The sequence below is a fragment of the Rhopalosiphum maidis genome, chromosome 3 (genome assembly GCF_003676215.2).
Source record: "Rhopalosiphum maidis isolate BTI-1 chromosome 3, ASM367621v3, whole genome shotgun sequence".
In the NCBI taxonomy this organism is placed as follows: domain Eukaryota; kingdom Metazoa; phylum Arthropoda; class Insecta; order Hemiptera; family Aphididae; genus Rhopalosiphum; species Rhopalosiphum maidis.
This window is the reverse complement of record NC_040879.1, coordinates 21931485-21946443: the sequence shown is the minus strand read 5'-3', so window position 1 is coordinate 21946443 and position 14959 is coordinate 21931485. Positions and strand designations below refer to the sequence as shown.

Sequence of the window (14959 nt, the reverse complement as noted above, 5' to 3'; positions counted from 1 at the left end):
CGGATTTTTAAATCCTAACACTATTAAAAAATAACGAAAATATTCTAAGAAAATGTATTTTAACTGAAAAAGGCCTAATTTTTCATTTAAATTTATAATTTTTATTTTATTATAAAAATCTGAAAAAAATATAGATATGTTGACGATGGTTTTAAGAGTTGACCAGAAAAAACATTACTTTTGAGGCTGAATTTCTCATTTTAAACAATAAACATAACAATATTTATATTTTTAATTGAATTTATTTGAGTATCTACTAATAATTTATATTGGATTTATCACTACAGATGTTATGAACTATCAGTCATAAAAATAACGATTGACGGTAGTACGCTAATGGCCATGGTGGATGACAATGCTTTGGCCCAAAGCATCGAGTATATACTATTCGTAAATAAAAAAAAATACTTTATATTTTTCAAGTGTTTTTAGGTAATGCGGTGATACAAGGCTTCCTACTCCAAAGAAAATTTAAATGTACTACTATCGTTTAGTGTGGCCGTTCGAGCGACTGTTTGTGTAACTTGTCACATATTACACAAAAACTGTTTTTATAACTGATGACTTTGGTTTCAATAACAATTCAATTTAGAACAATAAAAATATTACTTTTTTTTTTGTCTACAGGTTTTCTTCTAACATACATATTTAATAGTTTAACATTACTATTTTGCTGAAAATAAGATAAAAGCGTTCTGCTTGAAGTTTGTCAGGATAAGGAGACATGATCCTTAAAAGGATAATCCTGTTTTAAACAGGGGCGTATAATTACTATATTGGAGGTAATATAATAGTATAAAATAAACAATTTTTTTAAGATAATATGTTTGTTGCATTTTCACATAGAAAATATTACAGTTTAATTATTGCGGTAGTTTCATTTTCTATTTATAATATTAACAATTGTAAGAATAAAAGAATCTATTCAATTTTGAACTATTTATTTTAATGATGTATAAAAGACTTTTTATAATCTAAATAATATAATAACTACTAAACTGTCTTTTGCAATACAAAAATACCACATAATTATTATTACCAAAAATATTTTTAAAACATTTGTTAATGTTTTTAAGACACATTTGTAGCAATATTAATTAATAAACCAAAAATATTACAACGACAAACAATCAACAAATTAGTTGGATGAAATTCCAGAATAGATTTTAGCTCAAAAAATAAAATTTAATAGTGAACCTCGTTTAATGTACTTTTTTAATGCATAGGTAACAAACATTAATTTTTCTAAAAAGTCCTTTTATATAGTATATAAATATAATTAGTTAAATATTTTATTATAAACAGATTGTTTATAATTATAAAATAAGGATTTTTTTTCTAATGAATACAATGTATAAACAATTTTAAAATGTTTAATACAACAGTATTCTAATATAAAAAATTATTTTTCTTCTTAATGATTACATTGATTATCCATATTAACACTTGACAAAATTATACACATGCACACATATATGTATATTGTACATTGTATGCATGTATGTTTACTAATAGAAATTACAAAATATAACAAATGAATACAACAAGATTGCATCTACATTCCATATTCAAATGTTATAATTCCTATTATGCAAACAAGTATAATTACATTTATTTAACGCTGAGGCATTTATAAAACAATAAATAAATAAATTATGTTTATTTGTTATGCGTAAAAATTTGAAATGCCCCTTGGAAAACCAAATTATATAAATGTGTTATTACCCCTAAATATAATCTAACTTAAAATAAAATGATGACAAGTAAAGTAATTATCAACAACTCGAATAGTCATAATTTCGAGTCGCATACACCCTAAATCATTGATCACTAGTAGTGGGTTTGAGCTCTTTAATTTGTTTGATCAGATACGCCTTTTCATCATTGAACTGTTCATCTTCAGATCGCTCGGTATGAAATCTTGTCAAGAATTCAACCAGCTTATCTTGGTTACGAAGCAAAATGTCCAGAATAGGCTTCGGTTTATTAGGATTAGCAACAAATACCTAAAGAGAAAAAGTAGTATTATATTGTATTGCAAATATTTGCAAATTAAAATTTATACCTTAAAAACATGAAAAGCTTCAAATTGAATATTTCTAGATTTTTCTTTTAACATATTCATCATCAATTTTAAATTGTCCGGATTTGATATGTATCGAGTCATTACCTGAAACAAATAATAAAATATCTTTAATACAATCAATCATTTCTTACGAGATTTCATTCTGGGGATGCATTTATAATACTCATTTTAAGAATCTTAAAGTTACATTGAATTTTTAACTTAAATTCATCTTTAATTTGCCTTTTTTGTATCCTACTTTTAGTTTATATAATGTATTATTATTTATTATTTTAAACTTAAATTCCTTATGCTTAAAATAATGTATAATATGAATGTCATCATTGCTGTTCTAAATCATAACTTATGTACTCGTCTTAAATCTAAATTAAATGTTATTTGTAACCATTTTTGGGCAACATAGCTCCAAATACACATTCATACAATTTTGCATAAGGTATAAATTAAATTTAAGTAATAATTTTAAATTTTATAAAAATATATTGTTAACCTAATCTAATCATTCTGAACGCAATTAACTTTTCATAATATTGACAATGCTTTTTAATTCTGATTTTTTTTAGTCAAGATTTGTAAACTTATTTTAGTCTATACTTGGCTCAAAATGAGAATGTATCTTGGCGGCGACCAATTTTCGTTAGCGACGGTTAATAAATATTATGTTTTTATTATTCCATTATTTGGAAAACAATTGGATCTTGAACATGTATTTTGAATATGATGGAAATAATAATTATTACAATTTTAAGTTTTTTATACGTTAATCATAGTATAAAATTATATCTCCAGAAAATGTATTAATAATAAAAAAATTAAAAAGCACCTTAAAAATGTAAGATAAAAAGATATAATTATGATAAAAACAATTCAACCAATTTATAAAAAAATGGAATATTATATATAATTAAGTATGTACCGTAAAATTATGACGGTCTAACAACAGTTCACCAAGTAACTTAAGACTCTGACGACGAGTTACATAATTTTCAGAATTCAGCAGCTGTTGATAATGTGTAAACACTTTATCATAGTTGATTTCAAGGAATTCAGCACATAGTGGTTTGTGTCTAGTCAGCAATTCCTATGTTACAAAAATAAGCAATAACATTAAATAAAGTTAGTGAGAACAGAGTGGTATATTTTCATAATTAATTAGTATACAACCTTAAACGTGGAAAATGCATCTGAAGCAATATCAAAAGTTGAAACTTCTACATAACGAAAAAAATTAAAAAATTCTTTTGAGTACAGCATTATTTTTGCTAAAGCTTCATATCTAGCACATTCACGTAACATTGTTCCACAGTTAAGAGCTATTTCTTGATGTTCATACCTTTAAATAATATTTATGTTATTCATACAATTATTAGTTGTAAACTATGTAACTAAAAATGTAAACTATAATGTATTCCTAACAAAAATTAATACATTTTAATTTTTAAATCTCCATAAATGTTTGTTTTAGTAGAAATTATAAATCCAATTTTAAATATTCCTCCTATATTAAGTGATATACATAGACAATTAAGTATTTGAACTTGGTATATCAAATTAATTATAAATTAAATAGTTTGTGAAATTTTTAAGACTGAAATCATAATTATATCTTCTGGAAATTTTTTTAGATGATTAAAGCCTGTTTGATGTAGAAATCATTAAAATAAATAAAAATAGTAAAATGTATAAATTAAAATAAATAATAAAAAAAAAACTCAACTTATAACTATGAGTAAATATGTATTTTAAGTATTTTTAATAGGATATATTTATTACTCAAATATTTCATACAATGTTATACATTTTACATCTGTTTATTGTTATGATTTAATACAGATCAAATATCTATAAATTATAATTTATAAATAACAGTAGACGTTTAGCTACAAATAATGCGACATGCGCAACAAATAAGGCAGTAACTCCACTTTCACAACTTCAGGAAAAGCAAAATAAATTTTGAATTACGATTATATACTTTTTTAATTGTATTGAAACAAGAAAACAATCTTATTTGAGTAGAACTAAACATGGTTTGATATCTATTTCACTGCAATTTTGATAGCGTGAACAAATGTATGTTACAAAATAGCAGTAACTCAATTTTGCATTTTTTCTAGTTACTGCCTTATTTGTTGCGTATGTCGAATCGTATTTTGCGGTAATAAATATTTTGGGCAACCTGTTTATGCTAGACAATTAAATTGAATCAAATAATTTAACTAATTTTATAAATAAATTTAAAAATATAATATTTTAATGAATAGTAACAAAAACTTTCATAAATTAGTTTTTTTGCCATTGAAGTGTTTATTATTTATATTTTAACTATTTAACTTGAAAAACAAAAAATTCAAATTTATTTATATTATTCTCCTAAAGATTCGAGTTATTTATACTCAACTCTACATGTAATATGGATGTATATTAATACGGTAAACCTCAATAAATGCATATAATATTAAAATAAACTAACTTACCCAGCAATTAGAGTAAACAGAATTTCAGATTTTGCACAAATATGTTCAACGGTAGGTGATCGGCTACCCAATTGCCGACGAAGGACATTGTTAAAAACTTGAGCAACGTCCTTTTTTCCCTGCAATATTCAATAATATAACATTAACAGTTTTTTTAGAATAAATTTAATTAATCTATTAAAATTCCATACTTCAAAGTCTATTTTTGTCAAATTTTGTACCAACATTAGCAATAAGTTGTTGTTGTACATTTCTTGTGCTAACTGAGCAACAACAATATCAGACAGGGGCTCAGTATCTGCTGTTCCATATAATAAATTTTTTATGATTAAAAGATTCTTGCTAACATCTTCCTGTGCCTGAAATAGCATAAATATTACAAAAATTAACATGATCATGTAGTAACAAAATGTGTATTTATTAATAGTTCAATAACATTAATTAAAAACCCGAGAGTTACCTAAATTATTATTATTATTTATTAGTATTTAATTTACACAAATTGATCTACACTTTGATCTCTATGTAAACATTTAATTATCTAATAATGTTCAATAAAACCTATCGGATATCACTTGAAATATAATGTAATCACATAATATAAGTTATAATAAATAAGTATGATTGTTATTTTATGAGATTTATATTGCATCTAATAAAAATAAACGAACAATCAAATCAAGTAGAATACAAGTAATAATACTAAAGAATTAAATGCAAAAACTAATCAAAAACACATAATAAAATATACATATAAACATATGATAAAAAAGTTAATTGTTTGAAATTTTGACAGAGGAAACAAAATTAATAATTATATAATAAAATTACCCAATCAAATAACAGTTCTTATTATATTATACTTACTTTTTCTAACTTTTTATCTCCTTTTTCTAATGCAACAACAGCTTCTTTTATTTGTTTCACTACCTCCACTGGGTTTTTCTGTGATTTCCCAAATAACGGCATGTTTCTAAAATAAATAATACGATTCATATTAATGAAAATCAACCAAATATTATAACACTATTAATATTTATACGTAGTTGATAGTAATAATAAATTATAATAAATGAATGGACCACACTAAATATTATTATCGCATTAGGAACCATGTTAATAAATAAGACCATAGTCTCTAAAAAAACAATGCATACATATAAAGGTATATTATCATAATATAGTATTATAGCGAAAACAAAATAATGTATAATTAAGATAAGAGTTTTGAAAGCACATACACACACACATTATTTATGTTATCTTTTAATAATATGGTACAGATTATATTAGGTACTTGTTATCTCTTTAAAAATATTGTTAATTTAAAAGTATTAAAAAAATAATCAATAGATTTGTTGATAATGGTTTCGGTTTTGTTTACTAAGATTTAGAAAATAATACAATTAACGTAAAATTACTTTTGATGAATGGTGTTCAATAAAATATTACAATAATACTAAATAACAGTAATGTATATTTATCGTTTTAAAATGATGAAATATAAAAGAAGCGTATGAAATTTTTCTTTAAAATTCAAAGTACCTAAATATAAAAATTGTTGACACAGACATAGTTAGTTTATCAAATAAATATCAAAATACGTTAGGTATGTTTTTTAATTAACATATTGGAAGAGTTCCAACAAATGGACATATAAACAGAGAAATTACTATAAATGAAGTTGCTTAACAATTATTACAAAGAAATATTTTAATAAAAACCTAAAAATGAAAATGGAAATTTGATTAATAAAGCAAAACAAAATAATTGATGCAATACCTACAAGAGAATAAGGTTCAAAAACAACCTTATTATTTGTATAGACAGCTTCACAATAAAGAATATTTGTTTATAAACAACAACCATTCCTGTATTTCCTGTATATTGTTGTAATATAGTAAAATAATATTATTCATTAGACTTTAACATTAAAGCAATAAAATCAAGATCTATTAAAGACACATGGCACATAATTGTCATAACTACTAAGGACTAAGGTAGTAGTCGATAATTGGTGATAAAGAAAATAAATACAAAATAATCTAAATTGTGCTTTAGATGATAAATAAATTTAAACTTGGATTAGTCATTTTGCAATAGTTGAAGTAAATTATAAAATTATGTTTACACATTTTTATAAGAAATTATAAAGGTATGTATTTTATTTCTTTTATTTAAAGAGCTGTTGTATTTTAACAACTAAGCTTATAACAAATATATTGAATAAATGGGATGTTTAACTGCTCCCCAGCAATATAATTTATCCAAAAGTACTAAAATTCTGACAAGAGAAATAGGAAAAAAAAATTGATGAACACTACAAAGTAAAAGAAATAAGTAAATTAATGGATCAAGTTAAAGATGACTATGCTAAAATATACTTACTTATTCTGAACAAAGTGGAGAATTAATTTTAAACCGATTAAATAATCATTAACTATTTAGTAATAGCATATGCATAGACATGCTGTCCCCAATGACACAAAACGCCACAGTAGGCATACAAACACATCAGGTGAAGAAAATAGAGGACAGCCGAGATGATATTATCAAAGTTGTAACCACCGTTGGTCACAAAACGGTTGGTTAAGACATTATAGATCCCCGGTGGGTGGCCTAGTGTTCAATATCGATCCAGGTTGATACGGACGAAACAACGCGAGCTCTAAAGCACATCGCCAGACTCGTCAGAGGAGAGCCGCTGGCGGAAAATTTGCAGTCAAGACGGTCGTGCAGCGTTGTCGGGTACGGCTAGATACTGCGACACAACCCGTCGTGTGCGTTTACACCCAGACACCTAGTGGTCGTTCAGAGTCAGGCTATCGCACAAGTACATTTACACTCACCCGGCTAACATAAGACGTATGCAGTTGGTATATTATAATGCGTTTGGTGCAGTCTTGAACGAAATGACGGCGACGTGCGTCTCCGACGGTCGTCGGGTCCGTTGGATGGAGAGCGCGCGCGCGCGTGTACGTTACGGTGGTTCAGACGACACGGAAATTGCAACGGCGACGACGAAGATAAATATTGTAATATTATTGTGGCAATCAACTTGTCGATGAGGTCCGTCAGGCAGTATCGCACCATCCGCAAACTCGACACCGGAGACGGCGGTTATACTAATTGTTTATTTATTTATTTTTTTTATTAAACGCACTTTACCGAACCGTGCGACAACACGACGACGATCGCCAATATTGTTGTTATGTAGGTGTATTATTAGGAGAGAGAGCGATGAGCGTCCTTCCGTAATCTGTTGTTGTGTTTACGACTAATCACGTCCCGTAGTCGACGGACGACGGCGATAACGTTCAAACGTGTACTATTATAATGTATTACGTGTGCGTATGAAATGATATTGTTAATTATTATTATTATTATTGTGGTTACTGGTAGGCACAACAATAATAATAATTATTATACATTATGTTATTATTATTATTATTATTTTATCGGTGTACAGATACGTCTCGCTATCGGCTTACGCATGCCAAATATTTTCGTCGAGACGTGCACGCGCGTGCCTGCGCGTATGCGTGACAAATGTGTTAGTAAATTACGTACGGACGTGCGTGCGTGCGCGCGTGTGCGTTGTCGGTGCACTGCAGCAGCAGCTGCTGCAGCCGTCGTCGAGTCGTTATCATTTTTAGTCGAATAAATCATTGTAACTCATATACATTATCATACGGTTTTTCCATTGCGCACGATCGCAAGATATTATTATTATTATTATTATTATCTAATGATATTATTGTCATCGTGATGAGCCTGGCCGGAAGGGTGGTGGGGAGCCGTTGACCGTGGAAATAATACGATGGAACGAGAAACGCGCACGTCTTCGCACTGTTGCCACTTACCCATGTAGACTTACAAATAGTTATTATACTCTATCGTCTACCCGACCACCTCCCCGCCCGCCCACCATCCAAAGATCTGCTCGCGGCAAACGGACCAAAACACAATCTTAGGCCCGGATTAATACAATCGTAGGCCCTAGGCAAAGCCGTAACTGGAGGATGGTCCAGGAGTTCGGACCCCTAGCACCCAAAAGAATTTGTTAAAAATAGAAACATTTCATAGCGGTAAATAAAGTTAATTGACTATACATTTTCAGTATTTATATTTAAACGTAGGTATTGAATTTCGGTGTTAAAACAAAAAAATTAAATTTAAACATTTATGTGATAATAATTTTAACAAATCTTAAAAACAATTTATTTTACTCCAAGTCTTCAAATATATAGAAAATTAAATTGCTAAATACCATAAAAAAACAACTTATTTTACACCAATTTGGATATTTTTTTTTGTCCCTCGTATTTAAGTATAAATAAGATAATTATGTAACAAAAAAAATAGTAGCCAGTAGCCACATATTTTATTTTTGTTGGCCCCAAAAATAGGCATAGTGCCTATGCGCTAATACGGCCATGCGGAAGATATTATTAACCGTGGACCAAACAACCGGAATTAAAAGTTTTTCAGATTCTGCAGAGCGGAGCGATGATTGTAATGGTTTTACAACAATGTGCGTTTTAACAATTTTTCTTAAATTATCGTGTTTGTCGTCACCTTTTGAAGCACTATAGAAATGTTTCAATCTATTCAATAATATAGTTTCTGGTAAAGTGGCGAAAAAGTAAATCCAATAGGCAGTATACGGTAGGTAGGTAATTGGATATTCATTATTGCCGAAATATTGTATTTATTTTATTATTATAATAAACTATATTGTATTATTGTTATTAACTTTTAAGTATTTTTTTGACTTAGGACTTAGGAAGTACCTGCAGTAGAATGCTAAATGAATAGCCGCGAGTAAGTTCGTGGTAAATAAGCAAAAGCATAAAATGTATCTACTATCCAAATAATGCTTTGAAAATGTCAATGTGTATTTGCATGTACTCGTATAAAATAAATTAATACCTATGTAAAAGTTTCAAATTTCCACGAATAATTACAATTCATAGCAACATCCTTATTCATTGATTAATATTCAATTTCGTCCAAACCTAAACTTCAAATGTCCATTATGGAAATCGTATACTTGTATATATTTTCTTATTTTTTTTTTGTTCCAGTACCAACGACATACCTAAGTTTTGAGGAACCTTGTATTAGTTGTATTCAATTTTTAAACTTTTTAATTGACCCTAAAATGTTTTATAAATGCTAAAAATTAAAGACATTTTAAAATCCTATAAATAGCTAAAACTGAGTCTAATTATTTTGAAAATTTGATTGTGTTTAGAAAATAACAATTTAAATAATAGTGCAATATTTCATTTTTCGACAAAAATCAAAAACATTTGGTGAGAAATTTTCTTGTTTACGTTAAATATCTAATTTTATTAAAATATACACTTAATTTTTTTTTTTAAATTCTAGTATTTTTTAACAACTTTTGAGGAATTACATATTAAATTTTCAAATCTTAAGTATAAATATTAAAATGTATTAATTTATAACTACAAAATAATTTTTAATTTTAAAAAGAAGTTTAGTCATAAGAATTTTTATGAGCGACTGAAACTCAAATGTTGACGACATTGAATATTCTAACTTTTCTAATTTATAATAACGAATCGGCTTCAATTGACTTTTGTTATTTTTATATTATATTAAAAAATATTAACTATGGAAACTTTAAATTCACCATTGGTGTTGAAATTATTATTTTATGTACCTACTCAATACTCAATGAAATTTTTAAAATATTAAAACTAATTTTAAACTATTTGCAGCGATTTACAAAAAAAATTTCATTTATTTTAATACTGATATTAAACAATAATGTTTAGTTTTAGTCAATAATTTTTACATTTTAATACTAGTCTATAATAAGTTGTTCTTACATAGAAATTTAAAACATTAAAAATACAAAGTACAAAATTCAATATGTCGCAATTGAAGTTCAAATTTTGACAAAATACTTACGTTAAAACCACAAAAATTGACAAATTAGTGTACTTCATACGTATGCAGTAGGTAGTCAGTAGGTACGTTTATTTTGTAGCTAAGACTTGAAAATTTAACATAAGAAGTCAAGAAATCTAAAATATACTCATCAGTATATTAAACTCATCAGTCATTAAATTTTTTTTATATACATTTGATGTTTGAAGTTAATATTTTAGTATCTAAATGAAGAATAACGATTTCAGTTATTTAATTATTTCATAATTTTGTAATTCAAAAATATTATCTATTCGCGCCGACCATTATTGTTAGCAATAAATAGGCTCAATTGTACATATACTTTTATACAACGGTACCTAATCTCTATTCTTTAGTCATACGCCCATCACTCATCTTTCAAACTTTCCTATATACGATATACCTATGTTGTTATATTGCTGTGAATTTTGGTTACCACATTTATCAAACTATTGTTATTTTTATTTTTAGATAATTTATAAAATGCACTTATTATTATTATTATATTATCTTAGTATTCTTTGTATATTTACCTATCTGTTGTTGTTATACATTGTTCGTCGTTCTTGCCGTTCCACTATAGCTTATTGGCAGAGTATAGGTACATGCATCAACATGGCAAAATATTTAAATTTACTATTATTCATTCCAGTTATTTTCCATCATATATTGTATAATTGTGCAGTCATTGGTGTTGTAACGGGTCTTGATGGTAGTATTATACTTACATATAAACCAGTTGTCCACAGTTCACCTACGATTTACTTAAATAACCTATATAAGTTATATGTATACATGCTCCTTTATTTACAATGTAATTAAATGGACCTGTAACCATTTGAACCAGACCGTTTTTTATTAATCCTTTGTGACGTAAATTCCTTGTCCTTATTGCTATCGCTGTGTATTAAATTACCTATCAAACACATCAAGGCGTGTAAGTTGAATTACCCACCCAATAAATTCCAGATGTTTTAATTATTGAATTAAAATGGGCTTTCGGGTATTCTCTCTTTCCTAGTTTCATGCTCATACAGCGTGCAGCGGCAAAACAAACAATGCAATATTGAAAAGCTATTAAAAAACTACGCAACGTCAGAAATGAGGTGTATTCTATTTTATTTGGTACACCATGCTGTTTTATATATTAAGTTTTGAAAATAACATCAGAAAGTTGATGACTTCCAGAAAAACATTATTGAAGGCGATTTTTGAAGTTTGATGACCCGATGATAAGATGGCCCATGCGCTCACTCGGTTTAAGCATTCGCAACTTCTTTCTGTGAGGGTTACCTGAAAGAGAATGTTTTTGAACATTGTCCTCACATCTTAGAAAACTCAAAGATTGAATTCGGGAGAAAATCGCCACTATACCTGTCGATATGTATAAAAATGCGGCCGAAAACTTAAAAAATCGTTTTTAAAAATGTATTGTTGCAGGATGTCATCTATTTTTTTATGTCATTTTTAAAACTTAATGTATACAACGGTGTGATGTACCGAATAAAATAAACCTTATTTCTGCAAGTCGCGTAGTTTTTTTTAATGCAGGTAGCTTTTCAAAACGGCTTTGTTTGTTTTATTTGTTGCACCTGTATATTATCTATTTATAGAAATTTGAAACTTTATGTATATTATTTTATTCTACTATACACAATGATATATTAAGTTATTAACTACATGTTAGGCAAGTTATGATATTCTAGTATATTATATACTTATTCACACCGTTTTATGGTAAGCCAGTATTGAATCTAAATTTAATAACAATAATATCTTCGCAAGGCTTCGAAGCTGGCCAACGATTCATTAATTCCCTTTTAAATATAGATATCTGAATGCTCCAAATCTCCTTAAAAGAGTTTCCTTTATAGAATACATTTGACATATTCGATTCTGTATAACATTGTAGTTTATTGCCAAAGGACTGTGCTAGGAAATCTAATATATTGCACAAGATGGACCTAAAAGCTTGGGGTGGGGTTATTCACAAGCATAATCTCAAAAAACCATTCAAATGTTAATATGAAGGATTTGTTTAATATGGGCAAGTATATAATTGAACTTGATGTTTTATTTAATTGAATAAGTAATTTATATACATTATATAATAAGATATTTAAGATACATTCATTTTTTTATTATAATAAAATATCTTGGTATCCGTATGCGTTATATTACTACTAACACTTTAAAAACCACTATAATTGTTGGATGAGAATCATGATGTAGATCGATGAAACTACGAAAGATAACTCAGTTAGTTAGGTATAGCATAAAATAAAAATAAATAATATTACACTAGAATTATGTGCAATACAATTAAATTATGCATACATATGTGACATAACATTGTAAATTTGTAAATATTAAGTATAACTTTGAATACTGTATTGCAGTAGTTACATCAGCTTATATACAATTAGCCTTTTAAGTTTCAACCATATTATTTTATCTTATATTTATGTATGTTTTAAAAGTGTTCAAACACTTCAAACCATTAAATTACATTATTTAAAAAAACTGTAATATCTTAGAATTGTATATACTATATACCATTTAAATTATTTTATACGTTAATAGTATTAAATAATTTAAAAAATATGTTATAATATAATATAAAATAATATATGTGCTTGCTAATTTTGTAATGATATTAAAAGAAATCTCCCACTCAGAAATATTCATATATCATATATTTGATAAAATTTCACTCAAAATAAGTACAAACGAAATTTTTATCATACTTAGTTTAATGCTATTAGTAGATTTTAAAATAATTACAATTTACAAAATTTTAAAAGAAAAAACGATAGAAAATTATTTTCCAAAGTTTAAGAAAAAAACTATCATAAAATATTTTAGATGGTCATATTTTATTAGAATAGTTTAAATTAAAAAAAATGTATAAATGGGACATTGCTCATTGCCCGGGCCGGACTGCTTTTAAGTTTACCAACAGAAATTATTCTGGATATACTGCTAGTATGTCAACTTGAACCTGTGGTGTAGGTACTATAGTAACATTGCTCGTATATTATTATTTATAGAATTATTATAAATGGTTAAAATATTGTTACAAATATTAATATAGTTTTAAGCTGACAACAATATGGGGCCGTCACATACATGAAGCCGTGGAATGTGTTCATCTTAATTAAGTCATGCTTAAAAAGTTGAAAGTTTACCAATTTTTAAGTATCAAATATTGTTCTAGAAAGAAAGAAAGTTAGGATAACAATACATTTTTAGAACTATTTATGTTTAGATTCATTAATATTTTATTAACGTAAACTACATAAAATTATATTTTATGGTATGCACAACTAAAAATATATTTATAATATATATGCGTATGAAATAATATTACAATTTAATGGAATAATTAAATAGACATAAGTAGTGAATAAATCGATTATTATAAATACGAGTATTTTAAGTTAGTGATTAGGTTAGGTTAGGTTTCAACATAAAATTAACAAAATAATTGGTACTTGCATTTATAACGGACTTATTAAAAAATATCTCCAATTTTTTTAATTATTTTTTTGCCTTTCTTCTTTCCCTTTTTAAACATTTTTCCGAGATCGAAGCCATCAGCTAGATGCAGGTTTAACAATTCTAAACAAATGAATAATAACAGCGCTTTCCAGCCAAAGTGTATGTTCTTCACCCACATTTTATGAAGTTGTGATACTTGTAGAATTAAATGTGTCCGCTGATGAATATAAATTAATACTGATAACTAATTTCAATGGCGTATATTTTTGTAAATTTATTGTGTAACATGACACCGTCAAACCAAGTACCGTAAGTCCAATATTTGTTTTATTTATTAAGTATAATATGTTTAATGTGTATAATTGAACATACACATTTTTAAAACGTTATGAATTATAATAATTTATTATATAATTTGTATGTAATTATATTTATTTTGTCTTATGCTGAGGATCTAAACATATATTAACATTTGGATAGCATTTGAATAATATTGAATGACTGTAGCTATTAGAGGGGCTGACCCATAGTTCAAATTTTAATAAAATTCGTTTAAATTATCTAAATGTGTGTATATAATTGTTTATATTGTTTTTCTTTGAGTTGTGTAATGATGAAATTATGTAGTAAATATTTATAAACCAATATTATGATTTTGTGATGTAAACAAATATTTAATTTATAAGTAGTAGGTGCCTACATTTAAGTAGTTAACTATATTTTATTAATCGTTTATTTTTTTTTTTACAAAAAAATCAAATGCTATTCTATAAGTTTTTCATGTATCTATCGGAGAAAAAGGAAAGGACTCCGAAAGATTAGCCTTATTGACAACTAAATTTAATGACAAATCATTAATAATGGCATTGAAAGTACCTAGAGGTTCATCCTTTGTATCAATAGGAGTTTCGACAACATCAAATACTAATAATTTATTAGTTCTAGAAAGTCT

The 14959-nt window shown here is 26.8% G+C and overlaps 1 protein-coding gene across 1 annotated transcript; it reads right to left on the bottom strand.

The window, feature by feature from the left end:
• Positions 1–1645: 1645 nt before the first annotated feature.
• LOC113556273 (protein Mo25) lies at positions 1646–8065 on the bottom strand. The gene is made up of 8 exons (XM_026961125.1): positions 7413–8065; positions 5431–5536; positions 4755–4922; positions 4564–4682; positions 3251–3419; positions 3003–3167; positions 2066–2170; positions 1646–2006 (listed from the first exon to the last, which is right to left on the bottom strand). The coding sequence occupies exons 1-8, from the start codon at positions 7421–7423 to the stop codon at positions 1821–1823; spliced, it is 1029 nt and encodes a 342-aa protein (XP_026816926.1). The 5' UTR covers positions 7424–8065; the 3' UTR covers positions 1646–1820.
• Positions 8066–14959: the final 6894 nt, after the last annotated feature.

Bases quoted from the DNA above. Each gene is read 5' to 3' on its own strand.
- LOC113556273 (XM_026961125.1), bottom strand. The intron at 3,168-3,250 runs GTTGTATACTAA...TTTGTAACATAG, and splicing joins ATGCATTTTCCACGTTTAAG to GAATTGCTGACTAGACACAA. The intron at 2,171-3,002 runs GTACATACTTAA...TATTTGTTTCAG, and splicing joins TAGACCGTCATAATTTTACG to GTAATGACTCGATACATATC.